At 34.4% G+C, this 18,301-nt stretch overlaps 1 protein-coding gene across 1 annotated transcript; it reads right to left on the bottom strand.

The window, feature by feature from the left end:
* Window positions 1-5,096: 5,096 nt before the first annotated feature.
* Window positions 5,097-17,690, bottom strand: LOC110299241 (olfactory receptor 14C36-like). The gene is made up of 3 exons (XM_021168890.1): window positions 17,562-17,690; window positions 13,464-13,585; window positions 5,097-6,089 (listed from the first exon to the last, which is right to left on the bottom strand). The coding sequence occupies exons 2-3, from the start codon at window positions 13,575-13,577 to the stop codon at window positions 5,097-5,099; spliced, it is 1,107 nt and encodes a 368-aa protein (XP_021024549.1). The 5' UTR covers window positions 13,578-13,585; window positions 17,562-17,690.
* Window positions 17,691-18,301: the final 611 nt, after the last annotated feature.

Genomic DNA, 18,301 nt, shown 5'->3' with positions numbered 1-18,301 from the left:
TGTTTTCTGCAATAATTTTAACAGTTCCCATAGTAGTTTAACAGCTCCCAACATAGTTGTCAATAAGAATATCAAAGATCTGGGAGTATGTTGAGAGTCAATAAAAGACCATAAAAAGTCCATAAAAGTGCTGAATTTAAAAAGAAATTATTTAAAGAATGGTGGGCACTATTAGAGATGTGAAGTTCCACTAAAGATTTTAATTTCAATATTCATAAAAATAATTATGTTTCCCATATAACACTTATGTGTATATAGGAATAAATATGTATATGTATGTATATATAACTATATATATGTGTGTATGAAACTATATTCATACTAAATTATATTTTTGTTGTGGAAATAGCTTTGGAAAATAATTTTATTTTTTTCTGTCTTCTTCCTAATGCATCCTGTTCAGCATTGAGTGACACAAAAAGATTTTGTAACTGACATAGATTGCAACTAGATGGCAGTGCCTCCCTGCTGCCAGCCTATGGGACATGACTTATCTACCTATGTTTTGACTCAAGTATATTCTTGTTTCTTTTGTTGATTTTTCATGCTTCATGTATCATACTCCAATCAGATCCTTTGTCCTCAGAGTGGACTTCTACACTTCTGATTGAAGTCATTATGTCTACACACACATACCAGCCTGTCCACCTCCAGTAAAAAAAAAAAAATCAGTTTAGCAAGAGTAATAAGTAACATGAATTCATTCCTTTTAGAATTGCTGAACAAACAGGATTATTTCTGTGTAAAACCAAGACTGGAAGCAGAATCTGACATGTGTTACAATATTGAACCTGTTTCATTTTAAATCTAAATTTTGACAAACTGATCCAAAGTTTAGGAAATGGAGCTATAATCTTATATAATGTGCAGGGGTTTTATGAACTTAAAACTTTTTGTAAAAGTATTCACATGACTAAGGGGATATATGACATTTTTATCATTAAAAGTAATATAAACTTAATGGATAAAACAATAATATTTATTGAAATGATAATTTTCACTAATTATATTATGGCATAGTTAGACTACTAATTAAGTAATTCATTAAGGTACACAGGGCTTGTTGGTTGATTTTTAATTACATTAATTCACTTGATTTACAATTTCAACCTCCTGTTTCACCTTAGACAATCTGTTGGGAATTTGAAATCTAAATGAGTGTTTGTTGCATGAATCTTGAATGCTGACAACATATAAATTAAAGATGATATATTTGATAAACTTATCTTTAGCAGAAAGATTAAACTTCATCATTGTTAAATATTTTAATTAGCATAACCTTAGTAGACATTTATAGATTTTAACATCTCACTGTTAATTTTCTTTATAGATTCTTAAGATATCAAAGATGATAAAAAGTCTTAAGATCAATAAATCTGTTCAACTTGTATGTTATTGATATTCCTTTTTATTTTAAAATTATTTTATTTATATATATTCCAAATGTTGCCTCCCTTCCTGGTTCACCCGTCCCAAATTCTTCAACCCATCCCCCCTCGCCTTTGCTTCTGAGATGGTGTTCCCCCAAGCACTCCCACCTCATCCCCCACCAGTGTCTCCATATCCTAGGGCATCAAGTTTCTTTAGGATTAAGTGCATCTTCTCCAACTGAGGCCAGTCAAGGCTGTCCTCTGCTATACATGTGCATGGGGCCAAAGACCAACCCTTGTATGGAATTTGGTTGGTCTTACACCACCACTGGATGGCCGTTCCTTTAGTCTCAGCTCCATTTTTGTTCCTGCATTTCCTTTAGACTGGAACAATTTTGAAGATGTGTGGGTAGAATCCCATGCCTCAACTATCTACTGGAGGTGGTCTCTTCAGGTTGCTTCTCCCCACTGCTGGGTATTTCTGTCCAAGCAATCTCAGTCAGTCAAAACGGTTTCAAGGGAGGGAGTGAGGATTAAAAAAAGAAAAGACAATTAGACAACATTATAGCTTCTCCCCACTGCTGGGCATTTCTGTCTAAGCCAGCTCAGTCAGTCAAAAGGGTTTCAAGGGAGGGAGGGAGGGAGGATTAAAAAAAGAAAAGACAATTAGACAGCATTATAGCATGATCCCAGCCAGTGCTGAGCTAGAGAAGTTTTTTGTTTGGTTGGTTTTTGTTTGTTTGTTTTTGTTTTCCCCCCAGTCTGCTTTCATACCATTCTAGGTACATGCAAAGAATAGGCTCAGTTTGAGGTCAAAGACAAAGTAGTCAAGGAACAAACAGGGCATAAACAAAGGTCCCATGATTACTATATTCAGGGGATTAACAAGACCCATCAAGATACAAAGAACTCATTTCTCAGCTGTATTCATCCTGTATTCATCTTGAGTTTACTTCCTTGTCTTAGACCAATATCAAGTTCTTGTCTGACCCTTGTTCTACTCCAATGTCAAATCACTTCGGATATCCTTGACAAGGCAGCAAGAGCTTTGCATACAATTTAGCTAAGGTCATTACCTTTGAGTCCTGAGAGCCTCTCATGTCCCTATCTGGGACCTTCTAGTAGTTCTCCCCACGCTCCACCCCACAGTGCTGCATATTTCCATTCAGTCACCTGGCCCTCTAGGCTTCTCTCTTTTCTCTCCACATACCTGATCCTACCCCTGTTTCCCCTCCCCCTTCACTCTCCCACCCATGACCCTTCCTTCCTCTACCTCCCATGATAATTTTGTTTCCCCTTCTAAGTGAGATTAAAGTGTTCATACTTAGGCCTTCCTTCTTGTTAAACTTCATATGGTCTGTAAGTTAGGTCATTAGTATTCTGAGCTTTTTGGCTAATATCCACTTATTAGTTAGTATATAGCATACATGTCCTTTGGGTCTGATTACTTACTCAGGATGATATTTTCTACTTCCATTCACTTTCCTGCTGAATTCATCATATCCTTGTTTTTAATAGCTGAATAGTATTCCAACTGGTATTCTTAATTCGTGTGTTACAATAAATTTACATTCATCTGTGAGGTTTAATTTTCTGTGAACTTTCAATTTGTTAGCAATATTCACATCTTCACAAATGTGTAACTTCATTAATATTGTTTTTAGGCTCATATTACTGAGAATTATAAATGGTCAACTGATGTATTTGGGACCTACATTCATTAGTCTTTTAGGCAGGCCTTTGTATAGTGAGAAAATATTATTCTATAGTCTAATATCACTTTAGAATTATTTTGGAGTGTGTGAAAATATTGGAATTTGTTAATTTATAATATTTAAACTGTTTCACTGATATATACATTCACTGTACATAGAGAACTGGATTCTACAGAAATAGTTTCTTTCATACAGATCATGTACTTCTCCCAGGAGCCTACTTAATTTCACCAATGTCCCTTCTGATTTTTATATGCTTTTAAGGATTCAAGTTCACACAAATTAGAGACAACATGTATTTGCCTTATATTATTGAATATGATAAATTATAGTTGCATCTGTTTTCTAGAAAACAACATAATCTCATTTGTCTTGGTAGCTAAATAAAATTCCATTGTATATATACACCAATTCACTTTCCAATAAATCCTTGATCAATATCCAAGGCAGATAAAAATGTCAAATTATGTCAGGATGCAGAAGACCTGCACAGGTTCTAGGGGAAAAAAAAAAACAGAGTGGAAAAGGAGAAGTAGATAAAAAGCCTCACCTCTAATTGAGGACATATTTGCAACTGATATTTCTTCAGAAAGAAAGGGAAGAACAGTTTATTCTAATATAGAGTCACTGGTTATATCAACCATCTCTGGAGCAGGCCCCAGGTGAAGGAGTAGTCAGCTTAAAAAAAAAAAAAACAAAAAAAAACCAAAAAAACAAAAACAAAAATCAGACTTCATGTTTTGTTTTGTTTTTGTTTATCTGTTTTGATTTTAATTATCCTCTTTGAAGGCCTCTTCTAAAAGGGAAGGCCATACCACTATGAGCCAAAAAAAAAAGAGGAAGAAGAAGGAGGAGGAGGATGAGGATGAGGAGGGGAGAGGAGGAGGAGGAGGAAGAGGAGGAAGAGGAGGGAGAGGAGGAAGAGGAGGAGAAGAAGAAGAAGAAGAAGAAGAAGAAGAAGAAGAAGAAGAAGAAGAAGAAGAAGAAGAAGAAGAGGAAGAACAAGAAGAAGAAGAAGAACAAGAAGAAGAAGAAAAACGAAGAAGGAAAAAAAAAGAAAATCAAAATCAAAACAAATGAAATGAATAAAAACCTAGTGAGATCTCATACTGGTATTAAAAATTAGCCATACATCAGAAAGCTCTAGAAGCAAAAAAGATATCCTACACCAAGGGACCAGACAGCAAGAAATATCCAAATATACAATTAAAATAAAGCAAATATAAAAAAGTAAAATAATAAAAGAATCAATGTGTCATATTTAGGGTTTTATTTGTGTGAAGAAACACCATGACCATGGTAACTTTTATAAAGAAAACCATTTAATTAATGTGGATTACAGTTTAGAGGTTGAGTCCATTATTCTCCTGGTGGAAAGCATGGTAGCATGAAAGCAGACATGGTGCTGGAGAGTAACAGAGAGGTGTATGCACATCTGCAGCCATAAGCAGCAGGAAATGACAGTGATACACTGTCCATGCTTGAACTTCTGAGACCTTAAGGCACCATAGTTATACACCTTCTCCAACAAAGCCACACTTACTTAAACAAAGACACACAACATAATAAAAACACTCTTTATTGGCCAATGGGGGTCATTTTTTTTTAAAAAGTACACCTGTATCTGATTTGTGTGTGTGTGTGTGTGTGTGTGTGTGTGTATGTGTGCTGTTTCTTGGGCTCTTTTTAATATTTGTTTTGCACTAATCTGATGCATTTGTTTTTGTTTCATCTTCTTATACTATATTTCATTAATAGTAACCATCAGAATTCTGTTTGTTTTTCCATGAGAGACAGAAAGCAGATGGTTCTGGATGGGAGGACAGGTGAGGCAAAACTAGAAGGAGTACAGGAAGGGATAATTGTAATCAGAAAATATGTGGAAAATATTCTTTCAATAAAAAAATGAAAATATTGTGGAGTGTGTGAGTATACGTGCACTTGTGTGTACTCTTGTGTGTGCTTGTGAATTTGTGTACAAACTTTTTTTAATTTTATCAGTTCTATTCCTCTAGAGAACCGTGACAAATATATGTTCCTTTACATTCAAATAAGGAAAAAAAATTCTTGATATAAGTTTACTCACAGCCTGCTTTATCTGTCTGTTTCTAAGACTATAGATGATAGGATTTAAGAATGGTGGGACAATGGTATAGAATACAGAAAGAGTCATCTCCTTAGCTACTTCTAATGTTACCATTGGAGGTTTTAGATATACATAAGCAGCAGAACTAAGAAAGACAGACACCACAATAATGTGAGGGACACAGGTGGAGAAGGCCTTCCCTCTCTCTCCTTTGACAGGAACCTTCAACACCGTTGATAATATGCGAACATATGATATGACAATAAAGACAAAGCAGCTACCACTGACCAAAATGGCAGACAGAAGAATTAGGAGTTTGTTGTTAAAGGTGTCAGAGCAAGAAAGCCTCAGTAATGAAGGAGTATCACAGAAGAACTGAGGGACCACATTAGAGTGACAGAAGGACAGCTGGAAAGTTTTGAAAGTGTGCACACTAGCAAGGACAAGGGAGCTGAGTAGGGAAGCCAGTGTCATCTGAACACAGAACCAGTGGTTCATGATCACAGGATAGAGGAGAGGTTTGCAGATGGCCACATAGCGGTCCTGGGCCATGATGGTAAGAAATAGAATCTCTACACATGCACAAAAATAGACAAAAAAGATCTGTGCTGCACACCCACCTACAGAAATATTCCTGTGGTCAGTGAGAGAGTTGATACAAGCATTGGGCACAGTGACAGAAACGTAGCACATATCTAAAATAGATAGATTCCTGAGGAAGAAGTACATGGGTGTGTTCAACGTCTGGTCAACTGTAGTAGCAATGATGATGATAAGGTTCCCTAACAGGCTGCCCATGTACACCAACAGGAACAGCACACTGAGTAGGACCCTGAGCTCCCAATTCTCAGCAAAATCTTCCAGCATGAACTCGGTAACCAGGGTGGAATTGAACATTGTCTCAAAGTGTAGATTTACCTGAAAAAGAAAAGCAGTGACAGAGAATAAATTAAATTAATTGATAGATCACTAGGATTTTTGTTAAATGTTGTTTTCTAAATTTGGCCTTAATTTGTGAAAATAAAGCATTTGTTCCTTTGGTTTGCATCCATTTTCGTAGACATCCTTATTTGGTTACATGCATAGTTGTGGCTTTCTCTCTAATTGTATGTATGATGAAAGACACTTATAATAAGTTTCCATGCTAATAGCTGTCTCATAAACCCTATATCCTAATAAATGTTAAATTGATTAGAAGATGGTGTTTTTTTCTCTTCCAGATAAACTACCTACATCAATTTGGAATGTTCACAGAATTTTAACATTTGCAGTTTATTTTTATATATGTATTTTCATGGGGGATTATTTTCATATATATATATACACATATTTCTATGTCTTTGTTTATACCTATGCACATACACATGCATATTTATATATAAGAATGGATTTCAGAAAGTGAGAGTGAGAGTGAAGGTGAGAGACCTGGCCATAAAGAACAAAACAGGTTGGGAAAGAGAAAAAAAGATTAACATTGAAGTGTGAGTTAAGAAACAATCTCACTCAGTTTTTGAACATCTGAGACCTTTAGAAAAGGCTGTTTGTCTGAAAGTCCAGGCATAATTAATCTTACATGCTTCAAGAAAAACAACAGATTTTCCTGAAAAATCACAAAATACTAGATATTAACCTCACATCCTTAAAATAAACAGCATTTACATACATATTCATAGTAACACTTAGAATATATTTTGGCACGTTGGGCCCAGGAGCAAAGACAATGCTATTCCTAAAATTAAGCAATGTATGACAGCATTTAGGAGTTGGAATTTAAGTTTGACTGCTGTTAATGTACACTCTGAAATATCACATTATGCTCCCCCATTAGGAATCAACATACTCTCTTATTCCCAGACTAATACACAATCTAAAAAGTTTAAGTTCTAAAATTAATAATTAACAGAGGGGTGTTAATTTGCATAATTCTAAATGCATTATACTAAAGGTAAGCAGCTATCAGCTTAATAATATATTGTAATATGCCTTATTAAATCTTCATGGGAACTCCCAAATATTATATCTAGATGTAAAATATTAATTACTAGCAGATCAACATGTCTGCCATGCCAACACCCATAGTCTATCCGTCTATCAGGAGATTTGCTGCAGCCAGGGCAACAATAACACACCCACCCAAGTAACCACAGTACCTGGGACCCCCAAGGAGTCCAGTGGGTAAGAGACTACTCCTCTCCAAACAAATCCCATTTCTCTTCCCATCTACATCTCAGCGAGAGCAGATTAGCATGTCTGCCCCTCTCAGTCAGCCAGTCACTTAGGAGATCTCCTGCAGCGAGGGCCACAGGTCTCCCAGGAGAGCTGTTACAACCAGGGACACAGGAGGCAGGCTCCAGACAGAGACACCCAGGTCAGTTAATATCAGAGATAACCAGATGGCAAAGAGTCAGACTCGAGAATATAAGCATCAGAAGCCAATATACTTTGGCACAATAAGAACCAAGTTATCCCGACACAGTAAGCACTGGATATACCAACATACTTGAAAGCATGATGCTAACCTAAAATCCCATCTCATGAAGATAATAGGGACCTTTAGGGAGGATAAAACTGTCTCACTTAAAGAAATTCAGGAAAACACAGTTGAACAAGTAGTTCTTAAAGAAGAAACAAATAAATATCTTGAAGAAATACAGAAAAACACAATTAAACAGGTGACAGAATTGAGCAAAGCAGTCCAAGATCCAAAATTTGAAGTAGAACCAATAAAGAAATCACAAATGGAAATGGAAAACATGGGAAAGAGATCAGGCGTTACAGATGCAAGCATCACCAACAAATACAAGAGATAGATGAGAGAATCTCAGGCATAGAAGATATGTATGTATGCATGAAAAGCTCTCAAACGCAGTCAGTGTGATGGTTTATATATTCTAGGACCAGGGAGTGGCACCATCTGGAGCTGTGGTCTGGTTGAAATAGGTGTGACCTGGTTGGAATAGGTGTGTCACTGTGGGTGTAGGCTTAAGACTCTCAGCCCAGTTGCCTGGAAGTCAGTCTTTCACTAGCAGCCTTTGGATGAAGATGTAGAACTCTCAGCTCTGCCTGCGCTATGCCTACCTGGATACTGCCATGCTCCCACCTTGGTGATAATGGACTGAACCTCTGAATCTGTAAGCCAGCCCCAATTAAATGTTTTTATAAGACTTGTTTTGGTCATGGTTTCTGTTCATAGCAGTAAAACCCTGACTACTAAGACAGTCAGAAAATTCAGGACACAATGAAAAGACCAAACCTATGAAAAATAGAAATAGGAGAGAGCAAAGATTCCCAGCTCAAAGGACCAGAAAATATCTTCAACAAAATCATAGAAGAAAACTTCCCCAACCTAAAGAAAGAGGTCGCTATAAATGTACAAGAAGCCTCCAGAACACCAAACAGAAAATAAAATCATCTTGTCACATAAAAATTAAAATACTAAATACACAGAACTAGGAAAGAATATGAAAAGATGTAAGGGAAAAAGGCCAAGTAACATATAAAGATAGACCTATCAGAATTACACCAGACTTCTCAACAGAGACCCTAAAAGCCATAAGATCCTGGACAGATTCATACAGACCTTAAGACAACACAAATGACAGTCTAGGCTATTATATACAACAAAACTCAGTCATCATATATGTAGAAACCAAAATATTCCATGGCAAAACCAAATTTAAAAAATACATATCTTCCAATCCAACCCTACAGAGGATAATAGAAAAACTGCATGACAAGGAGGGTATCCACATCAAAGAAAAATAAGAAATTAATCATCTAACAACAAACCCAAAAGGCAAAAATCACATACACATAAAGCCACCCCCAACAACAAACATATGAGGAACTGACAATCATCTCTCTTTAGTATCACTCAACATCAACTGACTCAATTCCCCAATAAAAGAACATAAGTTAACAGATTGGGTAATCAAGCAGCATCCCACATTTGCTGCATTCAAGAAACATACTTCAATGACAAAGACAGAAAGCCTTGAGTAAATCCTGGAAAAATATTTTCTGAGGAAATTTTACCAAGAAACAAGCTGAAGTAACTATTCTAATATCTAATAAAATAGACTAGTAACCAAAAATCATCAAAAGTGATGGGGAGAGGCACTTTATATTCATCAAAAGATAAAAGCACCAAGCTGAAATCTCAATTCTGAACATCTATACCCCCAAATGCTAGGGTACCCATATTCATAAAATAAGCTTTAATAAATCTCAAAACACACACTGAACCTCACACAATAGTACTGGGAGATTTTAACAACCCACTCTCCAACGGACAGATCATGGAAACAGAAAATAAACAGAGACACAGCAAAACTAGCAGAAGTTATAAACCAAATGAATTTAACAGATATATACAGAACATTTCACCCTAAAACAAAATAATATATCTTTTTCTCAGCAGTTCATGGTACCCTTTCCAAAACTGACCATATACTCAGTCACAAAACAAGCCTCAACAGACATAAAAAGATTGAAATAAACTCATGCATCCTATGGGTTAAGACTAGACTTCAATAACAACCAAAACAACAGAAAGCCCACATACTCATGGAATACGCAATAAAATCCTAGTAAACAAAAACCAAGAACACATAAAAAACATCATTCATTATGATCAATTAGGCTTCATCCCATGGGTACAGGAATGGTTCAAAATAAGAAAATCTAATAACATAATCCACTATATAAACAAACTCAAAGAAAAAGTCTCTTACCTCAGATCAAATACCCAACAGTGGGAAGAGGGAACTGGAAGAGTTCACCTCCAGTTGATAGATAGGACCTCAAGTGGAAGGACAGGGTTGGTAACCCACAGTTAACGTTTCTGACCCATAATTGTTCCTGTCTAAAACAACTGCAGGGTCAAAAATGGAGAAGAGACCGAGGGAAGACTGTCCATTGACAGGCCCAAATTGGGATCCATCTCATGGAGGTCATTGAGGCCTGAGACTATTACTGATTCTGTGGTGTGCTTATACACAAGAGCCTAGCATGGCTGTCTTCTGTGAGGCCCAACCACCAGCTAAGTGAGACAGATGCAGATACTTACACCTAAGCATTGGACTGAAGTTGTGGATTCCTAAGGTTGAATTAGGGGAAGAATGAAAAAAGCTGAAGAGGAGGATGCCCCATTGGAAAACCAGCAGTCACAACTAACCTGAAGCCCAGGGAGCTCTCAGACACTGTCACCAATGAGGCAGCATACATGAATTGGTCTGAGGTCGCTGATACTTAAATAGCAGAGGACTGCCTGGTCTGGCCTCAGTGGGAGAAGACCTGCATAATTCTTGAGAGACTTGAGGCCCCCTGGGAGCAGGGAGGTCTGGTGGGGGAATCCTCTTAGTGACAGGTATGAGGAGGAATGGTATGAGGAATTGTGGGGGGATATTGATGAGTGTAATCGATGGATTGTAAATATAGTAATAATAATAATAATAATAATAATAATATTGATGAGGTCAAGTCCACAGGATGCTAATATGAATAGACCCTTGGGAGAGCTTTAAACTAAAAGCATACTAAGGGTTCTAAAGGGAGAGACAGATCCTAGCTGAGTGAGAATTCCTATGAGGAAGCTATGTCTACAAAGACTGATTGCTTTATTAGAACTAAACTGATATATAGAGGTTGGATGCTGGCAGATCCAAATATTAATTACTTTACCCTAGGCTAGCTTAAACCCCTGAATAACCATTGCTTGTTTACTTCTGTTCTGAAATAAACATCCCATGACTCATAGATGAAACTTTTAGAATTTACTAATAGACCTTCAATTTCACCAACTAGAAAACAAAGTGCCATTAGAGAGCATCTGAAGTATATAGATCTCAGAAGCCATAGTGGGACAAGCTAATAAATAGCAGGTGATCATCCTGAAGTGGCTTGCCTCGGATTATTATATAATCTGTGACATGTGAGCCCTCATTATGCAAGGCCATGAGGGACTAATTTTAGGAAAGATTCCTGCTATTAATATGTTTTCCCTGTTATTATTAAACATATATAACAATCACTAAATAGGAGCACACCCCCTTTGAAGGAGATTGCTGCAGATCCACAAAGATGTACTATCTTGTAGTGATGCCATATAAAGAAATAGATGAATTAAGTCTTAATGATGATCCTATAAGAATTCCTAAAGTTATGGCTGTGGTTATTAAGCTCTTTTATAATGGGACTGTTATTAGGTCCCTTTCTGATAGTCAAAGATACAATGAGAACTCTACCATTCTCCGAAGTGTCACCAGTTAATTGCTCTTAGATGGTAACCAGACTTTCTCCTACTCAGAGCACATTCCAAGAAGTTGTAAAACAATTTACCAAAGGTCATTAAAAGGCAACTAACAACTTATCATAGGTGCTAGGACAGAAGATAAAATACCTGCTGGGTTTATCTATACAAAACTTCAGTAATAACTTAGTTATGGTTTTAAACCTTCAGTGAACCTGTGGAGCTCAGACAAATGATGGATGTTTAGCCACTCCTAATGGATATGCATGGAAACATTTGCCATTGTAAACTTCTATTTCAATTTATTTTTTATGTGAACTTGTGATGAACTTTGTAGCATGTGATCATGCATTCTGAAAGATGTATAAGTACTGAGGACAATGAGAAGCGAGCTAAGATCAATTGAGGAAACTTTTTTGCCTTTCCCAACTTAGACTTGATTCTTTCTCCTTTTCCCATTTAGAGAATTTTCCCCTTTACCCACCTAGGATCTTTCTGCTTTTCCCCTTAGATATCTTTCATAGGAAACTTTTTAAAACTTGGTAAGAATCTCTATAATCACTAATCTAAGTGTCTTCATTTCCTGACTTCTGACTAGCAGGCAGAAAGTTAGAGCCCACCAGTTCCTGCTGAGATGGAAAATGCTATTTACTTAATCCTTTGTGGCTTGAAGAAGAGGCACTAGGTGCCAGAAACTGCAGTTTCCGGCCTCAGAGGATCATCACAGAAGGCAGTTCAGCTACAATAGGATAGTAATGTAGGCTTAGATAAGTAAACTTTGTAATATACAGCAACACTAAATGTCTTGAAAAAGTTCTACCCTCCACATAAGCTCTTCCCCCCACCACTGCCTCAAGAAGAACGGACAAGAAAGAAGAACATCTCACTCCGGAGCTAGCCCCTGGCATATAGAAAACCTTCCTCATCTTCCTGTAGTCACTTCTTGATGTACCCAGCACTGTATGTTAAACTTGTCTTGATGTATGAATGTCTTTGTTCTATAAAAACATAAAAGTTCTTCTATACTGGAACATGAAATTTGGACTAACCCAAACTTGTGTTCCCAGGCAATGGCTCACTCAAATAAACTCATTAAAAAAAAGAAAAGAAAAGAAAAGAAAAGAAAAGAAAACATTAATTACTTAGAAGAAAAATAGCCTAAGAAGGTTGAACAATGCAGACATGAATCAGACAGAAATTCAGTAACAAAGTATTGTGATAGCTACAATTACTTTTTTGTTGTTGTTTTCTTGAAACAGAAAGATGTATTGAATGTTTTCTTTTGGAAACTTCAAATTCCAAGAACATGAAATGTAGGAAAATTAAAGGAAAAATTGCTTAATGACATTAGCTAGTGAACATTAACTGCTTTTAATCCTTATTTGCATAATTTATTCTATTTTAAAATGATAGTGAATTGTTTTGTCAAGATGCAAAGAGAGAAAAATATTCTCCCAAATGGATTTGTATGGGGTCTATTAAATAGATCAAAATGTTGGCATTATATTTGAGATATTCATCAAGTTCACAGAACCACAGTAAAGTTAAAGCATGAAACTGAGTTAAAGCATACAACACCTAAAAAGTTTCTGGATGAATTTTTAATTTAAAAAGAATAACTGAACCAGATAAGGAAACAGCATATATTATATTTCTTGATTACAGCTGCAGTATGCTGCAAAAACGGAAGGTTGGTCACTTGCAAAGGTCAATGATAGTAATGACAGAAATTTAAAACCATTTTATTTGGGGATGGGGAAAGTAAAGGACAGTACTGTGTTTAAACTCCACAGGTGATTGAATAGCTAGGTGTTTACAAGGTTTCTCCTACTTCCATGTTGTAACTGTCAATTTTTATGCAGAGATTATAAAAAGCCTTACTATTTACATATTTTAAATATGTAAACAATGTTGGGAGATAGTGATAATATATTAAACAGAACAAATGTACAAAGTGTTATTTCAAGGGATTTTTGATTTTAAAATCACAGGTGTGAACACCTATACCAAAATGATCTAACAGAAATATGTTCAAAATTTACCTCAAAAGTATCATGAAAAATGTTCACCAAGTATTCTGCAGCAATAAAATTCATCAGTTCTTTAACAGTTGTAAAGACATCTGCATTCTGTCTGGCATCCATTGGCGGAAACATGGATAGTCCTGAAGAGTAATATATGGAGTGAAGCAAGCCTGGTACATCACAGGTTCAGCCAACTTAAGTCTTAGCAAGTTAAAGGAACAATCAAATAACCAAAATTATTTTCTGTGAACTTCAAAAGGAACTAGAGTTCAATGATAAAAAGGGAAAAATGAATTTTTATCAATTTAATCTTTAATATACATTAAGGCAGAAATCAGAGACAATTTAAAAATATAACAAGTCACAGGGGTACAGTATTATGATTATTGTAGTCAGCATGTTCATCACTAAAAGAGAGTTAATAAAAATAAATATTCAAAATTAAATAGTATTTAAATGAAAATAATCAATATTTAACTAAAGTTTTTTATATCAAGAAACAAAAAGCAAAATCCCAAATTAAACCGCAAATCAAGAAAATATGAAAAAACAACTAGAGAAAAAAAACACAAGATGGAGCTTTGAAAAAAATTGCAAAACCAATGAACTAATGTCAAATAACTGAAAAGCTATAAGTTATATAAATAAAAATATTTAAAAGGTATATTAAAATGATGTTCAGTAATTAATGGCTACTGAGAATAGGTCATTAGCTGGTTCTAAAGACAAGCCATCTCACTACTTACACAATAAAAAGAGATTAGTTCTGAGACCATATACACAGAAATAAACAAAGAAAATACAGGTTGTTTTTATATATTTGTGCATACACATATATGGAACAATAATAATTAAGCAAAAAGAGGACATCAGTCTTATAGTAGGGTAAAACGCTATGGTTTTCAGTGAAGGGACATATAAGTGCCTAGAAGTATAAAGGGGAATAGTTAATAGTCTAATCATATTTTAATTAAAGTTTATTTAAAGAATAAACAAAATTGATGTCACAAAAGTGAAAGGAGCTAAGATTAATACCTGTATGCCTACATGTTAAATAATCAGACATGAATTAATTTCTAGAAACATGCAACATATAGAGTTAACTTTTACAAACAACAGGAAATCAGAGCACATTAGAAACTAATAAGGACTGTAGTTACTATTTTATTGACAAAGCATAAAATATTTCAGGAACAGACTGTTCCACGGATAAATGCTATAAATTTGAAGATAATCTTATTTCTAAAGTGATAATCACTTTTGAAGTAACTTTAATATAGTTATCAATACCTACATACTAAAGCAGGAAAATGTCACCACAGTAAAATGAATGCTGGTGAATAAACTTTATGACATTTGAAATAATGACGAAATATTTGCAGAATTTATATGTTAACTTGTGAAATGTGTCATTTGGTCAAGTATAATTTATCTTCACATTAGAGAAAATTTTAACATTGATAGTTAATTTTTATGGAATTATAGGTATAAGGATAAAAGTCAGACGTCAATCTCATAGGAAAATTTTTATAATATTTGATACAGTTCATGTATTATATTTCAAATCATGTATAAAATGGAATATTTATATTGTGAAAATATTTTCCAAAAGGTTTTATACCAGACAAAACTGACATTCCTATCTTATTACTTCCACAAAACATATTACTGGGAATTCTTTCCAATACATGAGGACAGAAAAAATATGTAATATTAAGGTAACTGCACCACCTAGTTGGGATTTTCATTGATTGTTTATTTTCATTTTTGTTTTAAAATTATAATTACATTTCTTCCTTACTTTTTATTCTTCCAAATTTTCTCATAAATCCCTCCTTGCTCTTATTTAAATCATGACCTCTTTTTTCTAGTAGTTATTACATTCATAAATATATATGTATATACAAAATATTCCTTAATAACCTTGCTCATTCTGTATATTATTTGTATGTATGTTCTCAGTGATGAAGATTTGGCACTAGACAACCAATTTAAAGCTTTTTATAGGTCCTTTAAAAACTGATAAGCATTAGTAGAATTTAAAATTAATAGTTTATGAGTTTCAAAGTTAAATATCCATGTTTCAAGCAAAGCTGGTGCTATTTTCATTTCTGTCAAAATATGGAAATAAATTTATTTCACTCTGAGGTACTGAATGTGTCTCGCAAAGCTTAATATTTATATTTTCACAGTTTTAAGACTGGTATGCAAATACACATTCATTTAATAACATTCCTTTATTCAAATTATTAAAAAACTTGAAAAACGTGGAAAATGAGAAAATCACACTGTAGGACCCAGAATTATTAAAAAACTTGAAAAACGTGGAAAATGAGAAAATCACACTGTAGGACCCAGAATTATTAAAAAACTTGAAAAAATATTCAATAGTATTGAATATTGAATTAACATCATATGTATCAAGAAATTATAAAGAAATATTAATTGAAAGGACATATATCACTTTTTTATTAAACATGATAAGTTCCTTATAAGCAAAAGGAAAGAATGAATCCTCTGGGAGGAACATAACATACTAATATTTCCTATAATAACGTAGATATTCCTTTATAACCAGAAAATTTCTATCTCTAAATATAATTTTAAACTTCTGTGAGATTGAAAACAAAATTTAACTCATTCTTAAGGGTGACTAATGTTTATAAATAATAAATATATTAAATGTTTTTAAATGGTTTTATGAATATACCTTAAATTTTATTTCTTTGACTTTAAACTATAAAGGATTTTCTTCTTGGTTTTCTGCTGAAAGCATGTAAAGTTGAAATGGAATTTCAAAAGTGAAGTTTAACAAGAATGAATATTCTCTTCACCAGGAAAATATTTTTAGAGTTATCCCATATAATTGGTTTATTAAGCATACTTTACCTCTTTTAAAAATCAACTGTATATGGTATCAATATATTAAAAATATATTACTAGTGAAATAAAAATATGAAAATATACTAAGGAAAGTCTTCAAGATTCATCAGGGAAAAATCTTTACAAACATTGGTAGAGGAACTAGAGTATTGGCTCATGAGTTAAGGTCACATTCAAGTTACGCAGAACTGAATTCATGTTCTATAACCCACATGATAGCTCTCAACTATCCAGAACTCTAGCTCTAGGATATCCAACACTCTTCTAGCTCCCTCTAAAAACACTGTATACATGTAGTATGCACACATCCATGTAGGCAAAATGACTATGCACATGCATTTATGAATAAACATGCATATATATTATGCACATATTTATGTAATATCAATTAATAAAGGAAATAGATATAAATGTAAGAGGGATTTGTGAGGGCTTGGAGGGAGGTAAAAAAGAGAGAAATAATATAATTATATTATAATTTCAATAAAAACAATTAAATAAAGAACTTTTCAAATGTTTTCAACATATGCACCTCCTATATTTCTAATACATATACAAACATATTACTATTTTTATATAAATATAGTATAAGTTTTAAATATATTATATGTTATATAACATTATAATCCTATGACTTTTCTGAAATATATTTAGATGCAGTTGTTCACGTTTTGTAAATATTGAATAAATAAAGGGATGTCATAAGTACAATATACTAGCTAAGTGGCATAAAGACACTGTGATCAGCATTTTTGTTTTATGTATGACAGTATAGTGTACCATATTTAAGGATATTGTTGTCACATTATAAATGAATATTATATATATGATGAGCACCCTGTAGTTGTCTTAAGACACACCAGAAGCAGGCATCTGAACCCATTACAGTTAGTTGTGAGACACCATATGGTTGCTGGAAATTGAAATCAGGACCTCTGGAAAAGCAGTCAGAGCTCTTAACCCCTGAGCCATTTCTCCAGCCTCTTCTGTAAAAATAGCAAGATTTTTCTGACTGTTTTTCTTTTCAAGTAATGAATGCTCTCTTTACATGTTTTCTTAATGAAATTACTGATTGTTTTTCAGGTAAACATTATGGCTCTTATCTCAAATATTCAGTACTTGTAATAGGAATTCCCTTTCCTTCTTGAACCTTTTGAACTGAATGAAACAAGGAATTACTGGGAAATTCCACTATAAATAAGCATGGAAGATACATTATCACAGGTGACTTACCAAGATATTGTTCATCATTCAAAATAAAAATTAATTTAAAAATATGAAAATGATGCTTTTCCAAATCAAAGACTTACAGAGGGTCACCCTATCTCTAAAGAGTTTCACAAAGCCTCCAGGTCAGTTGAGAACACCAGTGTTGCCTTTCAAAATATACTGGTCTTGTTCTCTTTTATTTTAAATGTGGACATCCTCCTGAGTGCAAAGGCTCTGAGAACAGAAGCATTAATTGGACAAAATGCCCAGAGGTAATTTAGATAGGTGATTATTTCCAGACAACTGACAAAAATGGCACTAATTAAAATTCAGGAACAAACAGGCTGTAGGACCAGAAAAGGTGTCATCTGAGTCACCTGAAAGTGTTGACATGATGATGGAGATAATGAAACACTGCAGGAAGCACACAAATAACCTCCATCATCTCAAATATGTGTTTGGCACTTGCAGGAAGCTCAGAACAATATCCTATGTGGTTTTAGCATCTCCCATCAAGCAGACAGTCAATCTCTCTTTCTGTGTCTTCTTTATCTCTCCATCTCTCTCCCTCTTTTTCTCTTTCTCTTCCACAATCTCCCATTCATAATGAAATGCTAATCTATGAGAGAAACTAAAAGAACAGAACACCAATCATACTCTTTTAAAAATAAGAACTACACTCAAAAAAATAACAGAGAGAGAGAGAGAGAGAGAGAGAGAGAGAGAGAGAGAGAGAGAGAGAGAGAGAGAGAGAGAGAGAGAGA

This window comes from Mus caroli, chromosome 7 (assembly GCF_900094665.2).
Source record: "Mus caroli chromosome 7, CAROLI_EIJ_v1.1, whole genome shotgun sequence".
In the NCBI taxonomy this organism is placed as follows: Eukaryota; Metazoa; Chordata; class Mammalia; order Rodentia; family Muridae; genus Mus; species Mus caroli.
Note: the sequence above shows the minus strand (reverse complement) of the source record. Positions and strands in the feature narration are given on the sequence as shown.